The 16344-nt window shown below is 36.8% G+C and overlaps 1 protein-coding gene across 1 annotated transcript in view; it reads left to right on the top strand.

Annotated features, from left to right (window-relative positions):
* The window catches only part of RDX (radixin), a 46492-nt gene that overhangs the window by 21504 nt on the left and 8644 nt on the right, over positions 1-16344 (top strand). Inside the window, exons 5-10 of the mRNA XM_074357022.1 lie at positions 520-794; positions 5807-5890; positions 6093-6239; positions 7388-7484; positions 8409-8572; positions 13391-13521. Coding sequence (XP_074213123.1) covers positions 520-794; positions 5807-5890; positions 6093-6239; positions 7388-7484; positions 8409-8572; positions 13391-13521 — 898 coding nt within the window. The remainder of the gene's footprint in view (positions 1-519; positions 795-5806; positions 5891-6092; positions 6240-7387; positions 7485-8408; positions 8573-13390; positions 13522-16344) is intronic.

The following is a 16344-nucleotide window of genomic DNA, read 5'->3' as shown; positions in this document are numbered from 1 at the left end:
GCTAATAATTAAGTTACTTTGAAGTTACCACGATCATGAATTTGTGCCAGAAACACTCAGTGTGACTGATTTCAGGCCTCCTTTTGCAGATTATCTCTGTGAATCGTTAGTGGTGTCATGTCTTTTGATTTAGTAAGGGACCTTCAGTGGATCATCTTAGGGAAAAGAAATGTTTACTTTTCCTATTTGAAAACTTACCATGTAAGAAATGTTATTAGGTGTAACTTAGTACTTTGACCTTAATTTAAACATCTGCAGGATCAACTTCTCAAGAGGAATTTCAATTTGGTTAATAGTTAGGATCTGTGAGTTATGGGTCACATTCGTGAGCGAAGAATCTTTTTCTTACATAAAATTTCTTTTTACAGGTTCAGAATCCTACACGCTAGAATCTTAATAGATTTAGACTCTTATTTATGTTTCACATTCTACTTTGTTCCAAAAAGAATTTTATGTGGCTAGGTTTAGTTATTGTGACTCTAACGTTTTTATTGATTATACTTGAAATTACTGTTTCAGGTGACACAGCAAGATGTAAAAAAAGAGAACCCTCTGCAGTTCAGATTTAGAGCTAAATTCTTTCCTGAAGATGTTTCTGAGGAATTAATTCAAGAAATAACCCAGAGACTTTTCTTCTTGCAAGTTAAAGAAGCTATCTTAAATGACGAGATATATTGCCCGCCAGAAACTGCAGTTCTCTTGGCTTCCTATGCTGTCCAAGCCAAGTATGGAGATTATAATAAAGAGGTTCATAAGCCGGGCTACCTGGCTAATGACAGACTCCTACCCCAGCGGTAAGCGAGACACATTCTTGTGCTATATTGTCTAAAAGTTAGTATTTCAGAAGTTCGTAAATGGTTGTGATTTGTTTGTTTGCTTATTTGTTGATGTTTTAGGTTGTAAGTTGCCAGCTGCATCAGAGAGAGTACTTTTAAAAGTCATGACCCAGAAGCTACATAGACCTATATACTCTGTGATTACGTAAACTTCTGCCTCTTCTCACTCCCATAAGATAAGCAATAAATGAAGTCAGTGATCATTTGGGCTTGGGGAGGACATAATGTTGCTACTTATTAGTAAAAACTCTCACACAGGTAAATAGGTACATAATAAGTACTTTTGAAAATAATAAGTGCCAGGCTGTATTTCCTCCATAGAATTAAAATTAAGTTTCAGACTTTTCAAAAGACTTCTTTAAACTTGATCTTCAAACTCCTAGTCTAGTGCCCTGTTCTCATCAACTGCCCTTATTGTTATTGCGCTGAGCTAGAGTCTGCTCCCAGATGGGCAGCAGAGCCAGTCCCCTGACACCGGGCTGTGTGAAGGAAGGTACAGCATTTATTGCTGGGCACCAAGCAAGGGAGTGGGAGACAAGCCCTGGGTCCACTCCCATGTGGTCTTTTGAGATGGGGGTTTTTCAGAGGGTGAGAACAAAGAGGCTGGGATTGATCACTGTCTTGTGACAGTTTGGGAGTCAGGGTATCTCTGGTTTATGATTCTCTGGCCAGGTGGTTCATGGCTCAGGGGCGTGTTAGCCCCTCTTGCCCTGGAGAAACAACCTGTGTTTGTGTGTTAATATCTGTAATAACAGTTTTAGTACATTTAATGATGTCGTCGACAACAGCAGTCAACAGTCATCTGACCATGGTTGATGAGTGTTCAGTTATCACAGGATTGAGGTCAGGGGACAGACAGGAAAAGAATAAAGTTTTGGTAGAGAACTTAATCAGAAACGCAGTAAGGGAACTTGGTTTTATGGGTACTCAGTTTCAATATAGCAATTATTTTAGAGTTGGCACAGCAAAGGAAAACAGCATTAGCAGAAGACCTAGGTTTCGAATGCTGATTCTGCCCTTTTTTCTACCCTTCGCTAATTATGTGGCCTTAGGTACGTATCCTCTCTGAGCCTGAGTATCTGAATATGCAAAATGGGGACAGAAGTTTTGCTCTGTCTGCCTTACTGTTTATGATTATAGTTCATGATGTGTATGGTTTACAGTTTCAACTGTCAAGTGTGATACGAGAGTTGGTAGTATTATAAAATCTAGAAAGTATAACATCAAATATTACTTTTAAATATCTCAATTCTTAGTTATAGTAGCATACGTGATACTGAATCACATTAGGGTGTACATGGAGGTTTTTCTTTAGAACCCAGAGAGAAGTTACTATTCTTACCTCAGATTTGTGAATTTCACAATTTCTGTTTAAATGCAAAACTGTGTATTAACCTTAAATTTCAGTTCTGTGTTGCTTTCTCATAGTTTTAAGTGCTTAGGTGGAGTTTCTTTTTCATAGGTACTAAATATGAAGAAACACAAAACTACTTTGTGTCCATTAAGTACGGTAGCTTTAATAATTGGTTATTAAATCTTACACTGTTCTGCTCTTTAGTATTATAACAACAATAGTTATTTTAGAGGGTGAAACGATGCATGTTGTTCACTGAAAGAATCAGAATTATGAGATGCTTGTAAGTCTGTTTCTGATTATTACTCCAACCCTAAATTCCTGTCTTAGATTTCTTTAAGCGCTGAATTGAGTAATTGATTACTGGTACAGCAGAGTTTCATTTCACATAAGGATTAGTTTTTATTTAATCGAGGTATAATTTATATATAGTAAAATGCCAGCAGATTAGCTTTTAAATCAGTACATAAGGTAAATAGTATATATAAATAATCAAAATTACCTTTAGAATTCTTAATTGTTTATAAAATAGGCATACTTTATCTCAACAAGTATAACAAAGATAATTCTTTCAGTGTTAGATCAGATTGCTGTTTGGTTGAGTACCAGATGAAGTAACTGGCTTACATTTAACAGTCATGTGATTTAAAAATAATTATTTTTTAATACTAGAATCAAACTTAAGCACAATTAATTTCTTTTAGATGCATATGTGCTATAACCCATTCTGTTTAAAAAAGAACAGCACATGCTGTTCAAGATTTGTCTTTAACTTTGAAGGTCCTTTCAGGTGTTCTTCAGGTTGTTAGTCTCAGGAGGACTAACTCAGGCTTAAAGGAGACTTACTCATAAAGTCAGAAAACTAAGTTCTTGATTTAGAATGGAGGAGAGCCCTTCAGTATTGGCTTATTCTGTATAATGGTGTGTAGCATACTCTTATCACTAAGTACCTGGGGGAAGATTAGAAATCAGGTTATTTGGTGATCCTAAACCAAAAACAATAATTTGATGATTTTGATGGATGTTTATAATTCGTGTATTGAGAAACCTGGATAAGCAGTCTGTTCTCCCACAGTAGAGTTCAGCAGTCTGGCGGTGTGAATGATCAGCTCCACCAGACAGTATCCCTCTCTTTTAAAAAGAGCTAGCTATACATACATGTTTATGTACCAAGTTTCTGACTTAGGTATCTGGGTGGTTGGTAATAACCTTTTCAAGGTAAGAGGAGAAGGAACACATTTTGGAGGAGGAAAATTTTAGTTTTGAACCTGCTGAGTTTGCAATATCTCCAGTGTAAGAGGAGTTTCAGTACTGTTGGGGTTGTAGCCAGATTGTGGTGGACCTGGGGGAACAGTGATGTGAGGTGTGGAAATGAAGGGTGGTGAAAATGGACAGTCCTCAAAAGAAGTTTGGCTGTGAAAATGAAAAGAGTAGGGAAGCATGAGTTTATAGACATGTTCAATAAAAGATGGAGAAGAATTGATTTAATGCTTTTATTCACTCTATAAATTTTTGAGTACCTCTTCAGTGCTGTCACTGAGCATAAGTGGTGAGCAACCTGAATGTGGTCTTTGCTCTCTTAACACAAATAAGTATACATTCGTACCTCATTTTATTGCACTTTGCCTTATTGCGCATTGCAGGTACTGTGGGGTTTTTTTTTTTTTTTAAACAAATTGAAGGTTTATGGCAGCCCTGCATCAAGCAAGTCTTTCAGTGCTGTTTTTTTCCAGCAGCTTTTGCTCACTTCATTTCTGTGTCACATTTGGTAGTTCTTGGAATATTTCAAAGCCTCCACCAGCAAAAAACTTATGACTCCCTGAAGGCTCAGATGATGGTTAGCATTTTTTTTTGGCAAGAAAGTATTTTTAAATAAAAGTATTTAAATTGTTTCTAATAGACATAAAGCTATCGCACACTTAATAGACTACAGTGTAATGTAACCACAACCTTTATATGCATGGGGAACCAAAAAAATTCATGTGACTGCTTTATTGAGGTGGTCTGGAAATGAACCCGAAATATCTCCAAGGTATGCGTATGTCTGATAATACATGTGGGCAGGGGACAATAAATGATGGAGTGAAGATCCTGAGAAAATAGAGGGAGAAGTCTTTCAAAGGCCCAGATAGATTTCAAGCCAAGTGGGACAGATCAGCCTTTCGCATGGAGGGGGACTCCTTTGTTCTGGACAGAAGGAAAAATGGGTGGGAATTTGGGGATACTTGCAAACCGGTCATACAGATTAATAATACAAGCACATTACACAAAATGCAAACAGAGGAGATTTGAAATGCAGGATATAAGAAGCTAGAACATAAATCTGGTGGCATCCAATTTAATTAACCCATACCTCCAGATTTAGTGAACATTTTAATACCTGCAATTGGCTATGCTGATTACGCCCTCGAGGCTTGCCTCCTGGAGAGCTCAGAGGCCAGATGGCAAGAGAGCAAAAATGCGGAAACTTAAGTGCTATAGGGAGGAAGACAAAAATCTCCCAAAAAGCAGGAGCTTAAAAGAAGATACATAGAAGAAGAGGTGTGTATTAAGACAATGGGAGCTGAGACCCCATTAAATAATCTACTCTAAATAGTGAGTAATTTGTCCAAGGGAAGATTCTATCCCAAGATTTCTTTATACTGCCAAGAAATCATGGGTTTACCATAAATTTTTACATAGTAAAAAAATAATACTTTAACACCACCACTTTTTCTATCAGTAAAATAGGATCTGAGGATTCACTAATAAAGATGGATAATTATCATCATCATTCCCAAGGAGACTAAAATACATAATCAGTACTGAATGTAGCAGGTAAATTATGTGCATATTGAATTTGCTCATTTCGTGTGAAAATACTGGTAGTTGAAAATAAGAATGTATTTGCTGACATTTGAAAAAGAAACACTGGAAGGATACAAAAGAAAAAGTTATTTGAAGGGTGACGGTAGTGAAAAAAAAACGGCTTTTCATTTGTTTACATTTTATATAAAGTATTATTTATAGAAAATAACGAAATTACATTTAGCAGCAAAAAAGTAAATGTACAGAGTCAAAGAAAAATTAAGACCCAAGAATTCTGATTTTCAATCTTTCCCTCTCTAATTTTTTGAATTAATAATGAGAAAGTCATTTTTCCCTTTTTCTGGCTTAATATTTTATTCATTTCAATTATTTGAATTTCCATAAACTATTCATATAACTATTTAAAAAATATGTATTATTTAAAATAATTTCAGGATCCTAGAATCTTTTTATTTTGTGATAATTGTAGATTCACATGCAGTTGTAAAAAATGATAGCTCATCCTGTGTATCCTCCTCCCAGCCTTCCTTAATAGTAATGTCTTGTATACCTTCAGTACAGTATCACAGCCGGGATGTGACGTTCATACAGTCCACTGACTTTATTCAGGTTTCAGCAGTGTTATTGCAGTCACCCGTGGGTATGTGTGCATTTGTTAGTTCTGTGCAGTTTTAGCATGTGTATAGATTTGTATGACCACCACTGTCAAGGTTCTTAATGATTCTAGACTTTAAAAAAATACTGATTTTGAAAAAATACTGATTTTGAATCTTAAAGGCATTTTCATAGACTTTTTTTTTCCTTACAGTGTTTTGGAACAACACAAACTGACAAAGGAACAGTGGGAAGAAAGAATACAGAACTGGCATGAGGAACACAGAGGAATGCTAAGGTATTTGGGTGATTGTTTTCTTAGTGTTTTTTCCTTAAAAGTATTTCTTTTCCGTAACATTTATTATTGCATCAGATTATCCCCAAAAGATGATTTGACTTACATGAGTAACTATAAAGCACTAAATTTTAATCCAAAGTGTTTTTGTAATTTATTTGGTATTAGATACTTTTACTTAGATATATTCAATTTATTTCAATAGGGAAGATTCTATGATGGAATACCTGAAGATTGCACAAGACCTAGAAATGTATGGAGTCAACTATTTTGAAATAAAAAACAAAAAGGGAACTGAGTTGTGGCTAGGCGTTGATGCTTTGGGTCTGAATATTTATGAACATGATGACAAGTAAGTTTAATTAGATGCATAGTGACCTGGTCATTATTCGGCTTTAGTCTTAACGTTTGTAAAAGTTCTTTTTGGGGTTGATTACTCTTAACTGCTTTTCTTTCCCCCTAAATAAAAAGATCAGTTAATGCTACATAGGCATTCAGATAGCTTACTGTTTTCTCAACATCTTGTAGTTTGAGTTTTACTTCTCAAGTGTATTTATCAAACAGAATGATACACTTTTATTTGAAGTATGCTTCTTGATGTCTTGTGAGTTATGTCTAGTGACTTAAAATATTTTATCTCAATAAATGGAGAATGATTCCTTAAATGTTATTCCTAGCATGTGAGTTGAAATTGAAATTAACATGTATAAGAAATCAGGAACAAGGAGACAGTGAAATAATGGATGTATGATTTACTATATTTTGTAACACTTTTTTTGAACGTTTACCTTGTAGGAATTGTTTTGAATAGTTTTGGACGTTGATAAAGTAGAATATCGTTGTGCTATGTGTGGTGAACAATGTAATTTTATTTTGAAACTGACCAGGTATTAGTTTTTATATTAATATGTAATACGTCAGGCTCTTAGAGCACTTCTTAGTGATAGTAGCTAGAATCGCTTTCTATCTCCCTTTAATTTACTGTATCACATGAGCAGCCAAGCCTGTGCCAGTAAGACCTTCTCCTAAGACATTTCTTTTTATTCTGCGTTGGCTCCAGAATTTTATTGTCATTAGTATAGGCATCTAATAAGATACATGTTTATAAGCATATATAATAACTCCAACAAAAGAGAGAGCATTTTACTAATTTTACTCTGATACATTTTTTTCATATATTACAAAGCAAGTTAAAATGCTTTATCATTCAGAAGAGAAAATTTTGAAAAGCAAAAATGACTTCAAGAGTAATTTTTGTGGACAAAATTTTTCCTTTTTTTTTTTTCTTTAAAAAATCTTGAGATTAGTTTCTGTTAGAGTCCCCACTATAGTTATGGATACAGATAAGGATGGGGAGTGTGAAAGAGAAGGGCTAGCTCAAGATGGGAGGGATTAGGAATGGGGATTCTGGACAACCGGGACTTTGGTCTTAACTGAATGGTTCAGTTTCTTCTTATAATGAGAATATATTCATCTTAAGAGATGCTCTCATTTTTTAAGGTTAACACCTAAAATTGGTTTTCCCTGGAGTGAAATCAGAAATATTTCATTTAATGACAAAAAATTTGTTATAAAGCCAATCGACAAAAAGGCACCTGTAAGTAAAATTCTTCTGTTTTACGTATTAACTCTTTAAATTTCTGCCACTTTGCCATGCTATATCACTTGAAGAATGGCATTATTCATTTCTTGAATTGCTTCTAAGGAACATTCTCTACATAGTTTAACTTTCCCAATGATGAAATAATGAATATTATTAAAAATACAAGCTTTTAATCTTTTTACAACATATAAATTATCAGAATTTTATTTTAACTGAGATTTAACTGTAAAGTAGGTAATATTTATTAGGAGGTGATTGAAAACAATCACCATTCCTATTTAAAAAGGAATGTTTTTGGTGGCTAGACTGTAGTAGACGTAGCCCTACTCTAAATTACTTGTTTATAAAGCTTTGCACTATGAGCTTTGCATTAGGAGCTTTGCATTTGTATTTTCATGACTCAAAGCCTTGAATTTAAGAAATCTTTATTTTTAGATAGATTTTTTTTTTTTGATTCCTCTAGTGTCATATATACAGAAGTATTTTAACTCTGTTAGTTATTGGAAAGACAAAAAGATGTGGAGAACATTTGTAGGTTAAAAAACTTAACACCCTGAACAAAGGTGCAATTTTGAGATTAATGGCAAAAGGCAAAACAAACCCCAAAAAACTCTCCTCTGAGGTGAAGGAACAGAAGGATGCCCCTGATTGCTTTGGAGAAGAAAAAGACTGAATGACATTTAATGCATTGAGAGGATAAGAACATTAGCTTCTCCACGAAACTGGTGGGCAATGAAAAGGTGAGGAGCCAGTTACGTGAAAATACAGCACACTCACGAGGAGGGAAGAACTTTTAGGATTTTGGAACTATGTGTAACATGACATTAGAATTCATAGCACAGGTTGAAATTTAGTACAGCTTATTGTGGGAAGATTATCCTTCATGAAGATTCTAAACTCAGACTACTTCACGTTTAGGATTTTGTTTTTTATGCGCCTCGTCTGAGAATCAATAAGCGGATTTTGGCCTTGTGCATGGGGAACCACGAGCTGTACATGCGGAGGAGGAAGCCCGACACCATCGAGGTGCAGCAGATGAAGGCGCAGGCCAGGGAGGAGAAGCACCAGAAGCAGCTGGAAAGGTACGGGGTGTGCAGCCTGGGATTTACAGCGTGCTCATCAGTTTCTTTAACATACTCCAAATTTATATTTTTACATTATTTTCATTGTATTAAAATTGAATGACAGTATTATCACTGTCCTCTTGTAAAACGAGTATGTGTAATTTTCAAGTTAGAAACCTTTTGACAGCTGTTTCTGAGAAAACAGCTTTTCATAACTTCACAGATGTGCTCATCTTCCATTGTACTTGCTTTTTACTGACAGTCTTGGGAATGGATGTAGTAGTTTGAAATTTTCAGGTTTGTTTTGCCTGTGACTTGTGTGTCTTAAATATTCAGCACGTTCTCACCTATTTTGCTTTGAAACAATGTCAGTAACATGGCAGAACTGAAGTGAAGAGTCACCGTGCAGAGTAGCGTAACACCGGCACCCCTGCCAGCGACTCTGATCCTGAACCGTGGTTCAGTGAGTCTTTGAAAAGAGATAGATGTTAAGTATATTAAATTGAGATTTTTGAAATGGAAAATATTGAATAAAATCCTTGTCGACCCTGGAACCACATTACTGGGTCTAGCAACATCATTCCCAAATTTGATTCTATATTAATTTAAATTCTAATTAATTAATTGAAAAAAATGTAGAGACCAAATTAAAGTTCGCCTTTATTGAGGAAATCTTTGTAGGATAACCTAATCGTAGAATAGAGTAGGCCCGCAAGAAAACAGACTTGAGGCGCCCTAAGCACCGTGTAAACGCTTGTGGGAAATAGCGTGATTTAAATCTAGTAATTAAATAGGCCCTCCCTGAGATAAAATTTTGTGACCTGTATTTTTAGTGTTTGTATTAAATATATATTTTTCTTAAATCTTATGTGTAATTCAGGTATTTTATTAACTCAGATTGCTCCCCTCAAGTTGTCTGCCTTAGAGAAGTTTACTGCTTCACAAAATATTTTTTATACAGGCATGAAGCTTTCCAGTGATTCCTGACCCCAGCACCAGAGATACTAAGTTGGATTGTAATTTGGGGCTGTTACCTTGCACTGCTTTCATGGCACGTAGGTCACATTGTAGTTCTAGTCTTACATACTTTCTAAAACAGTTCTTTATTGGGCTTTCCTTTCTCTCTTCTTATCCAGCATAGCCTTTCCCTCCATCTCTCTGAAAGAAAAGCTTTTTCTTTTATTCTCTCTGTGTCACCCCTCTTTCTCCCTCTCCTTCCCATCCCCCTCTAAGGTCTCCTGTCATGAGTTAAATAACAACTTATGTTTCATACTCATCAAGCCATAACATGCTAACTGTTCTGCTTGTCTAAAATGTTGATACATTATTTTCATTCTTCAATACATTTGTCTTGTTTGTGCTTTATTTCTCACAAATAGAGAGGACTGCTATTTGGCTTCTGGTACATGCAGTGTGAGTAATTAATACCATTTGGGGAGGGGACTGTATTTTAGTTTCTGTGAGGCCTCGATGAAAGTGGAATATTTTAAGTATCTTTCTCTACCCCTCCCCCCCAGTAACAACCCCGTGATTCCTTTCTTGGATTCCGTGAAAGGTCCCAACCTTTCATTAGCAAGCATTTATTGACTGCTTTGTACACAGGAGGAATTCAGTAACTGTTTAATTCATTTGAGTGCCTAGAGGATGTTTTATATTAGTCCAATCACATAGGGACTGGCAGTCTTTCAGAAATGGCATGCCAGCCCTTCACTTACTCCCTGCTTTACAGGTCAGAGAGAAATGATGGCTGTGTATGTAGAAACAAAGTAGCCAGCAGGCGCACTTGGGGGCTGCTCAGGGGTGTGCCGCCCTGCTGCTGCGCTCTCCCGGGCCAGGGGAGTCGTTGGGAACGGGGAGCAAGGAAGCCCCTTTCCCTGCAACACCTTGGCATGTGTGGCCGTATTCTCGCCTCACAACTCTTACAACTTCTTTTTCTTAAACAGTGAAAGTGACATACACCATGTGTGCTCTGAGTTCGCATTTTAGAGTCAGATACCTGCGTGCCAGCTGGGGGGCAGCTGCAGGGTACTCTATCATGGCTGGCTGCTTGTGTCACTAGGACTCAGCTGGTGTCATACAAAGAATACAGGTTTGGAATTAGATAAATGTGGGTTTGAATCCTTTTCTGATGTTTGTTGAGCAGATAGCTTCTGAGCCAGTGTTCTCTTGCCTTTACTTTGAAAATAATAGTCCTACTTTCAAGGCTTGTTGTGAGGAGTGATGTCAGTATACAGACATTTAGCAAAATACCCGGTGCTTGATAAATAGGAGCTGTTACAGTGATTCTTTGTATTATGAATACATAGTCTGAATAGAAGTTGAATTATGTTAGTTTTTAATTTTCACTTAAAAATGTAATTGGGCCCATCTGATATCCTTTAAAAAGTATTCTTAAGTATTATAATTTTTGCATGTTAGTATAGAGAATTGATAATTAATATGTTATTTATGTTCTTAAAATAGAACAACTTGGTCAGACCTGTGTGTTTCCAAATCCATACTCTAAAAATAGTTACATCTTGGTTTAGAGTAATCCCTCGAGGCTTTGATAAGAAAATGCACAGCATGCCTCGGGGCTGGCGAGCAGACCAGGTTCGTCCTCCCAAGCGAGTGTTCAGGGGAGAAGCAAGCTTTCTCGTTCCATAAGGGAGACAAGACAGACCTGCAAAAACGGGTATCACCAGGGGAATGTGGAGAGCCAAAGGCGTTTGTATTAACTGAGTGGGGTGTTGGTTGGTGATGGCTGTAGTCAGGGGAGAGCTCTTAAAAGATACGAGGCACAAGCCTTCAAGATTGCAGCACAGAGTAAACCTTGCAAAAATGCTGTAAATATCATAATCAAGTTAAATATCTGTCATACATTTATTCTGTTTTCTAGTTCAAAGACTAAATTTTTTCCCCCAACTTGCCTTTTGTTACCTTCAGTCTTTTCTCCTGCTTCCTTATTTCCTTTCTCTCCATCCTTGAGGAAGAACAAATGAGACATCAATAGGGAAGAGCTCAGTGACACCAGTGCCCGGGTCCAGAAGGGGCCGTCTGGGCGCCAGAGCTGGACCTGGAAGGTTCTGTATTGCCGTGGCCTTCACTCTTGAGACCTGGTTTGTGGTATAAGCCCTCATGGAGTGTCTCAGGGGCCTCAGGGAGGGAGGTCACTGTCTTGGAGAGCTGTGGCAGCGCTGTATGTGACTGAGCAGAGACCGGGAAGTGACCGGGGTAGGCTGTTCAACCTCTGAGGGTGGCAGGCAGCCTGGCATGGGAAAGAGTAGGTCTTACCATACTAGCAGTCACTTGAAAAGTGCTGTGCTCCCACGGACAGCCTGCCTCTTTGGCTTTCTGAAGAACACAGAGAGGGCAGCAGCCTCTGTGGGGGCCACCAGGTCCTTTGTCTTGCTCAAGGAAATTGGGAGACACAAACATTTCTTTAAGCCTCTGTCACCTTGGTCTTCCAGAGTGGTGGGGGCTCTCAAATCCTTAAGTCTCTTGCCTGTATACTCCGTGGATTGACTTGGATCGGAAGAAGGAGGTGAATGTGCTGCAGAGCGAGCGCCAGATCTTGCAGGGGAGAAGGTTTAGTTGTTGACTCTTACTTCTGGCTGTTACGGAAGTACCACAATTTGTAGGGAACTCCAGAACAGAGGTGGGACTCCCCTCACATGAATGAAGTCCAGGCCCTGGATGATTAGATGCCGTCAGGATTCATTAAAACCAGTGGGGGAGATACGGTCACCCTTACGAGCACCAGGAGGTCACCGTCAGTCGTCTGTCTTGCTGACTTGTCATGACTTTACCTGTTTGCTGCACAACTGGATGCTCTTTTTGTGTTGGAGGCAGATGGGTACTAGGAGCTGCAGGAATTTTTAAATTAAGGTTTATTGAGTAAGGAAAAATGAACTTTGATAATAAAACTTAGCTAGTAAGCTTATCAGAGACTGCAAGTTGAGAAGCCACATGGTTTGGGCCTGAAATTCAGAATTGACATAAGATGGCAGTGATGTTTTGGGGAATATTTAGGCATATCCAGGTAAGTTTTAGAGATGAAGTCATAATTGATTTTTTTTTTAACTAAAAATTGTTTCCAATAGGCAATATTATCTAATAATTAACATGATATCTCATATAACTCTTACTCATCATAATACTTCTGGCCCTCAGCATAGAGTCTGACCCACAGTAGGCCCTTGGTGAATGTTTGATGAATGAATTTGGCTGTATTTTTTTAAAAAGTCTCATTAGGCCCATGGCAGATGCAGGTGAATGACAGAAGCGCTTTTTCCCTCCAGGCTCTCAGGGTGATCTTTTTAAATAGCATTAGGATACGTGCCATCATCTATGTCAAAGGAGGTAACACTGATTTGTCATCTTGTATCTAAGTGTAAGTTGCTGCTATCCTAGAAATTAAACTTATATTAGTTAATTGTTAATGATTGCTGATTGTTGCCCTTCCAGGATATTTAGCTGTTTCAAGTAAAACAGCCTGTGTACGCTCGTCAGTCCTTTGCCGTGTCCCCCAGTGGAAGGCTCCTGCTGATCTTGGGTGTGGCAGCTGTGCAGTTAACTTATTTTGTGCTGACATGCAGTTGTTGTCAGAGTTCTTTTAGATAGTCATTGACTTTACTTACTGTGATCTCACAGTAAGAAATTCATTATAATCCTGTGTATGTTTGTGTAAAGGTGTAGCCCTATTTTCTTATGTTTTTTTTTTTTAATGCATCTGAATACAGTGTGGGAAAATGTTTTATGCTGTAGTTTCTTGGTTGATTCACAGTTAATATTTAGGCTCCACGTGAATATTTTCATATATTAATTTGTAACAGTGCAGTTGCAATTTGTTTTAAGGGCGCAATTAGAGAATGAAAAGAAGAAAAGAGAAATAGCAGAAAAGGAAAAGGAAAGAATAGAACGTGAAAAGGAAGAGCTAATGGAACGTCTGAGGCAAATTGAAGAACAAACAATGAAAGCCCAGAAAGGTAAAAGTTTCTTTTTAACATTGGATCCAAACTGTTATTCTGTTATCAGATAATAGTATTTCTTACTACTGTTAAATCATATTTGTCTTATATGGAATAATTACATTTAATTGCCAAATCAGTACTTAGTGGAATTACATCATAAATATGTTTAAGGCACATTCAGCTATACAGTGCTCATATTCTTTCTCTTTCATTTATTTAAACACTAAAATTTTTTGTGTATTCTTACTATAAATGACTATATATCTATTCCTGTTACTATTCAGGGTTTCATAAACAAAAACACATTTTCAGTGCTCTCTGGCATTTAAACAAAAGCTTTTAATGGATATTTAAGTACTTTAAGGCATCTGAGTAATTTAAGGCATTTTAAGCTGTTCTGACTACACTCTTCTGGAACTCAGTTTCTAACCTTTGTTTTAGTAGATTAAAAAAATGCACAACACACAAAAGGTTGTTTTTGGTAATAGGTTTGGAAGATCCTACTTCCCAGGACTAAGTAACCAGAGTGCTACAGTGTATATGTTGAAAGGATGCATTGATTTAGAGAGAGTGGTTTATATGAAGTAACACTAGAGTATCCTACTTTCAAACAACAAATAGTGAGGAGAACAAAAGAGAAAAGATTTTGAGCAAAATAAGGGGTTTTGCTCCTTCTTAATAAGCAGTAGGGTCTAGAGGATAACATGAAGTCCACCCTGTTTATAAAACCAGAATTAATGCCTGCTTTCCCCGCCACTAGTACAGCCAGCCATTCAGTTCTGTTGGAAATAGCCAGTAGTCTTGTCTGAGGTCTATTTTCATTCTTGCACCAGCTACCATCGTGAGAAGATGCTCTTGAGCAGTGGTGGAATAATTTGCAAATGAGTAGCTAGAGAAGTCAGTGATAGAAATTGTTATAAATCCACAATCTGGTTCATCATTCCAATTGCAAGATGAGTGGAAATAGTATTTCTAAGAGAAGAGACAGAAAAAACCTGGATTTTATTCTAACTCATTAGAAGCCTCACTTCTTGGAGCTAGAAATTACTTAGTTCAAAGCCCAGAGGTAGCAAAGAGACTCGCTCACAGGCCGTAACATAAGGGCAGACCTTGTTTCCCAATACGTCGCATGCATGGGAGCAAAGCCTGTGTGGTTGGCAGAAATGAGATGTATACATAAAAGCAAGGTAACACGTCCTGGGCGCCACGTGAAGGGTGTAAGCAACACCATTAGAGGAAGAATGCTGGGAAAAAATCTGGAACCTACTAAAGTGAATTTTTCAAAAAAATGAAAGTTTAAAGAAATTTATGATACTGACTTGATTTTAGAGAGAAGTTGAATGATAGCCCTCCTTCATTTGCATGGTTTCTTTTCTAAGAGAAGAGCTATTTACTAAACCTTTCAATCTCATTTATTTAGGATGTATAATAAAAATATTAATGATTTACATAAAGAAAAGTACTCAAGTAAAGAAGCACTAAGGATTATGAGGAAGATAGACTGTAAGAAAGAATATAGATCGTCCCTGTCAAGACAGTTCCAGATGAGTCATCCTCAGGCAAAGGACACCCAATTTTTTTGTATTTTTTTCCTAATAATAAAGCTTTTTCAAAGCCGTCCTAAACTCTGCATGGTTGTCTTGTAATTTATGCTAAGTTTCTCATTCAGATGCAGTGCCTCTGGCCATATCTAAGTCATGATACTTAATAGATAAACTTGAAATTTTTTTGAGAAGAAACTTTTATACTTCATTATTGTCATTTTCTTGAAAAGAATTTTTTATTGAAGTCATTATTAATTGAAATGAGTCATAAATCATTAAATAGAACCATTCCAGCTTTTTACATTCCCATAATTCATTCTTGTTAAATTGGCTTTATCATTCTTTTAACCATTTTTTAACATATATTGTTGACTATATGTGAGATATAATACGGCCAAACTTGCATTAAGTTACTGTTTCAACAAATATCAGAGTGAATTTCTACCTTCGGGGAAGAGCTGGGGAGTAGTGATGTCATTCTTCCTGGTACGTAGGAAGCCCTAGTACTCAGTTAAGTCCCCCTAGTGCTGCGCTAGGCACTGTTCTGGGTGTTGGGGGTACAGTGCTGAACAGATAAGGTCTCTGCTCTCAGGTAGCTTACATTTTACTGAGGAAAGACAGAATAATAAAATTAACATAATAAAAATCATTTTATGTAGTTTTAAGTGCATTGAAGGAAGTAAGCAAGATAATGTGATAAATGTAGTGATTGTGAGCAGGAGGGGTTGTCCGCTTTAGATGCACATTAGGAGCCAACTTTAATTCTGTCATTAAGTGAGAATTTGACCATAAGAAATCATTTAGCCTCTAGATTTCCTTAGGTTCCCAATTTCTGAAATGGAAGTAAATAATGCCTAGTTTAGCTTTCTGAGATTTTTTTGAAATTTAAAGTTATATTAAAAATTTATTTTGTATATATATATAAATAGTAATGTGCATATCTCTTAGCTGTAAGGCTCAATGAATTTTTAGAAAGTGAATTTACGTTTCTGACTACCCAGAACAAGACAGAACATTACCTGCATTCAGGGAATCCCCTTGTGTCCCTTCCCAGTCATTTTTTCATCCCCCTGTGACTTACATCATTCTGATTTATATCATCATAAAATTTAGTCTTAACGTATTTTTTTCCTAATAGCTTTGTTGAGATATAATTCACATACCACACAATTTTATTAACTTGAACTTAGCATAACTTCTCTAGTCTTCTCCTAATTAAATTCCGTAACCACCTACATCAGTGTACTATTGAGAGAAACAATTTATTCTAGTAACCTTTCACCTTAGTCCTGAG

The sequence above is a fragment of the Camelus bactrianus genome, chromosome 33, assembly GCF_048773025.1.
Source record: "Camelus bactrianus isolate YW-2024 breed Bactrian camel chromosome 33, ASM4877302v1, whole genome shotgun sequence".
NCBI classification, from domain to species: domain Eukaryota; kingdom Metazoa; phylum Chordata; class Mammalia; order Artiodactyla; family Camelidae; genus Camelus; species Camelus bactrianus.
Note: the sequence above shows the minus strand (reverse complement) of the source record. Positions and strands in the feature narration are given on the sequence as shown.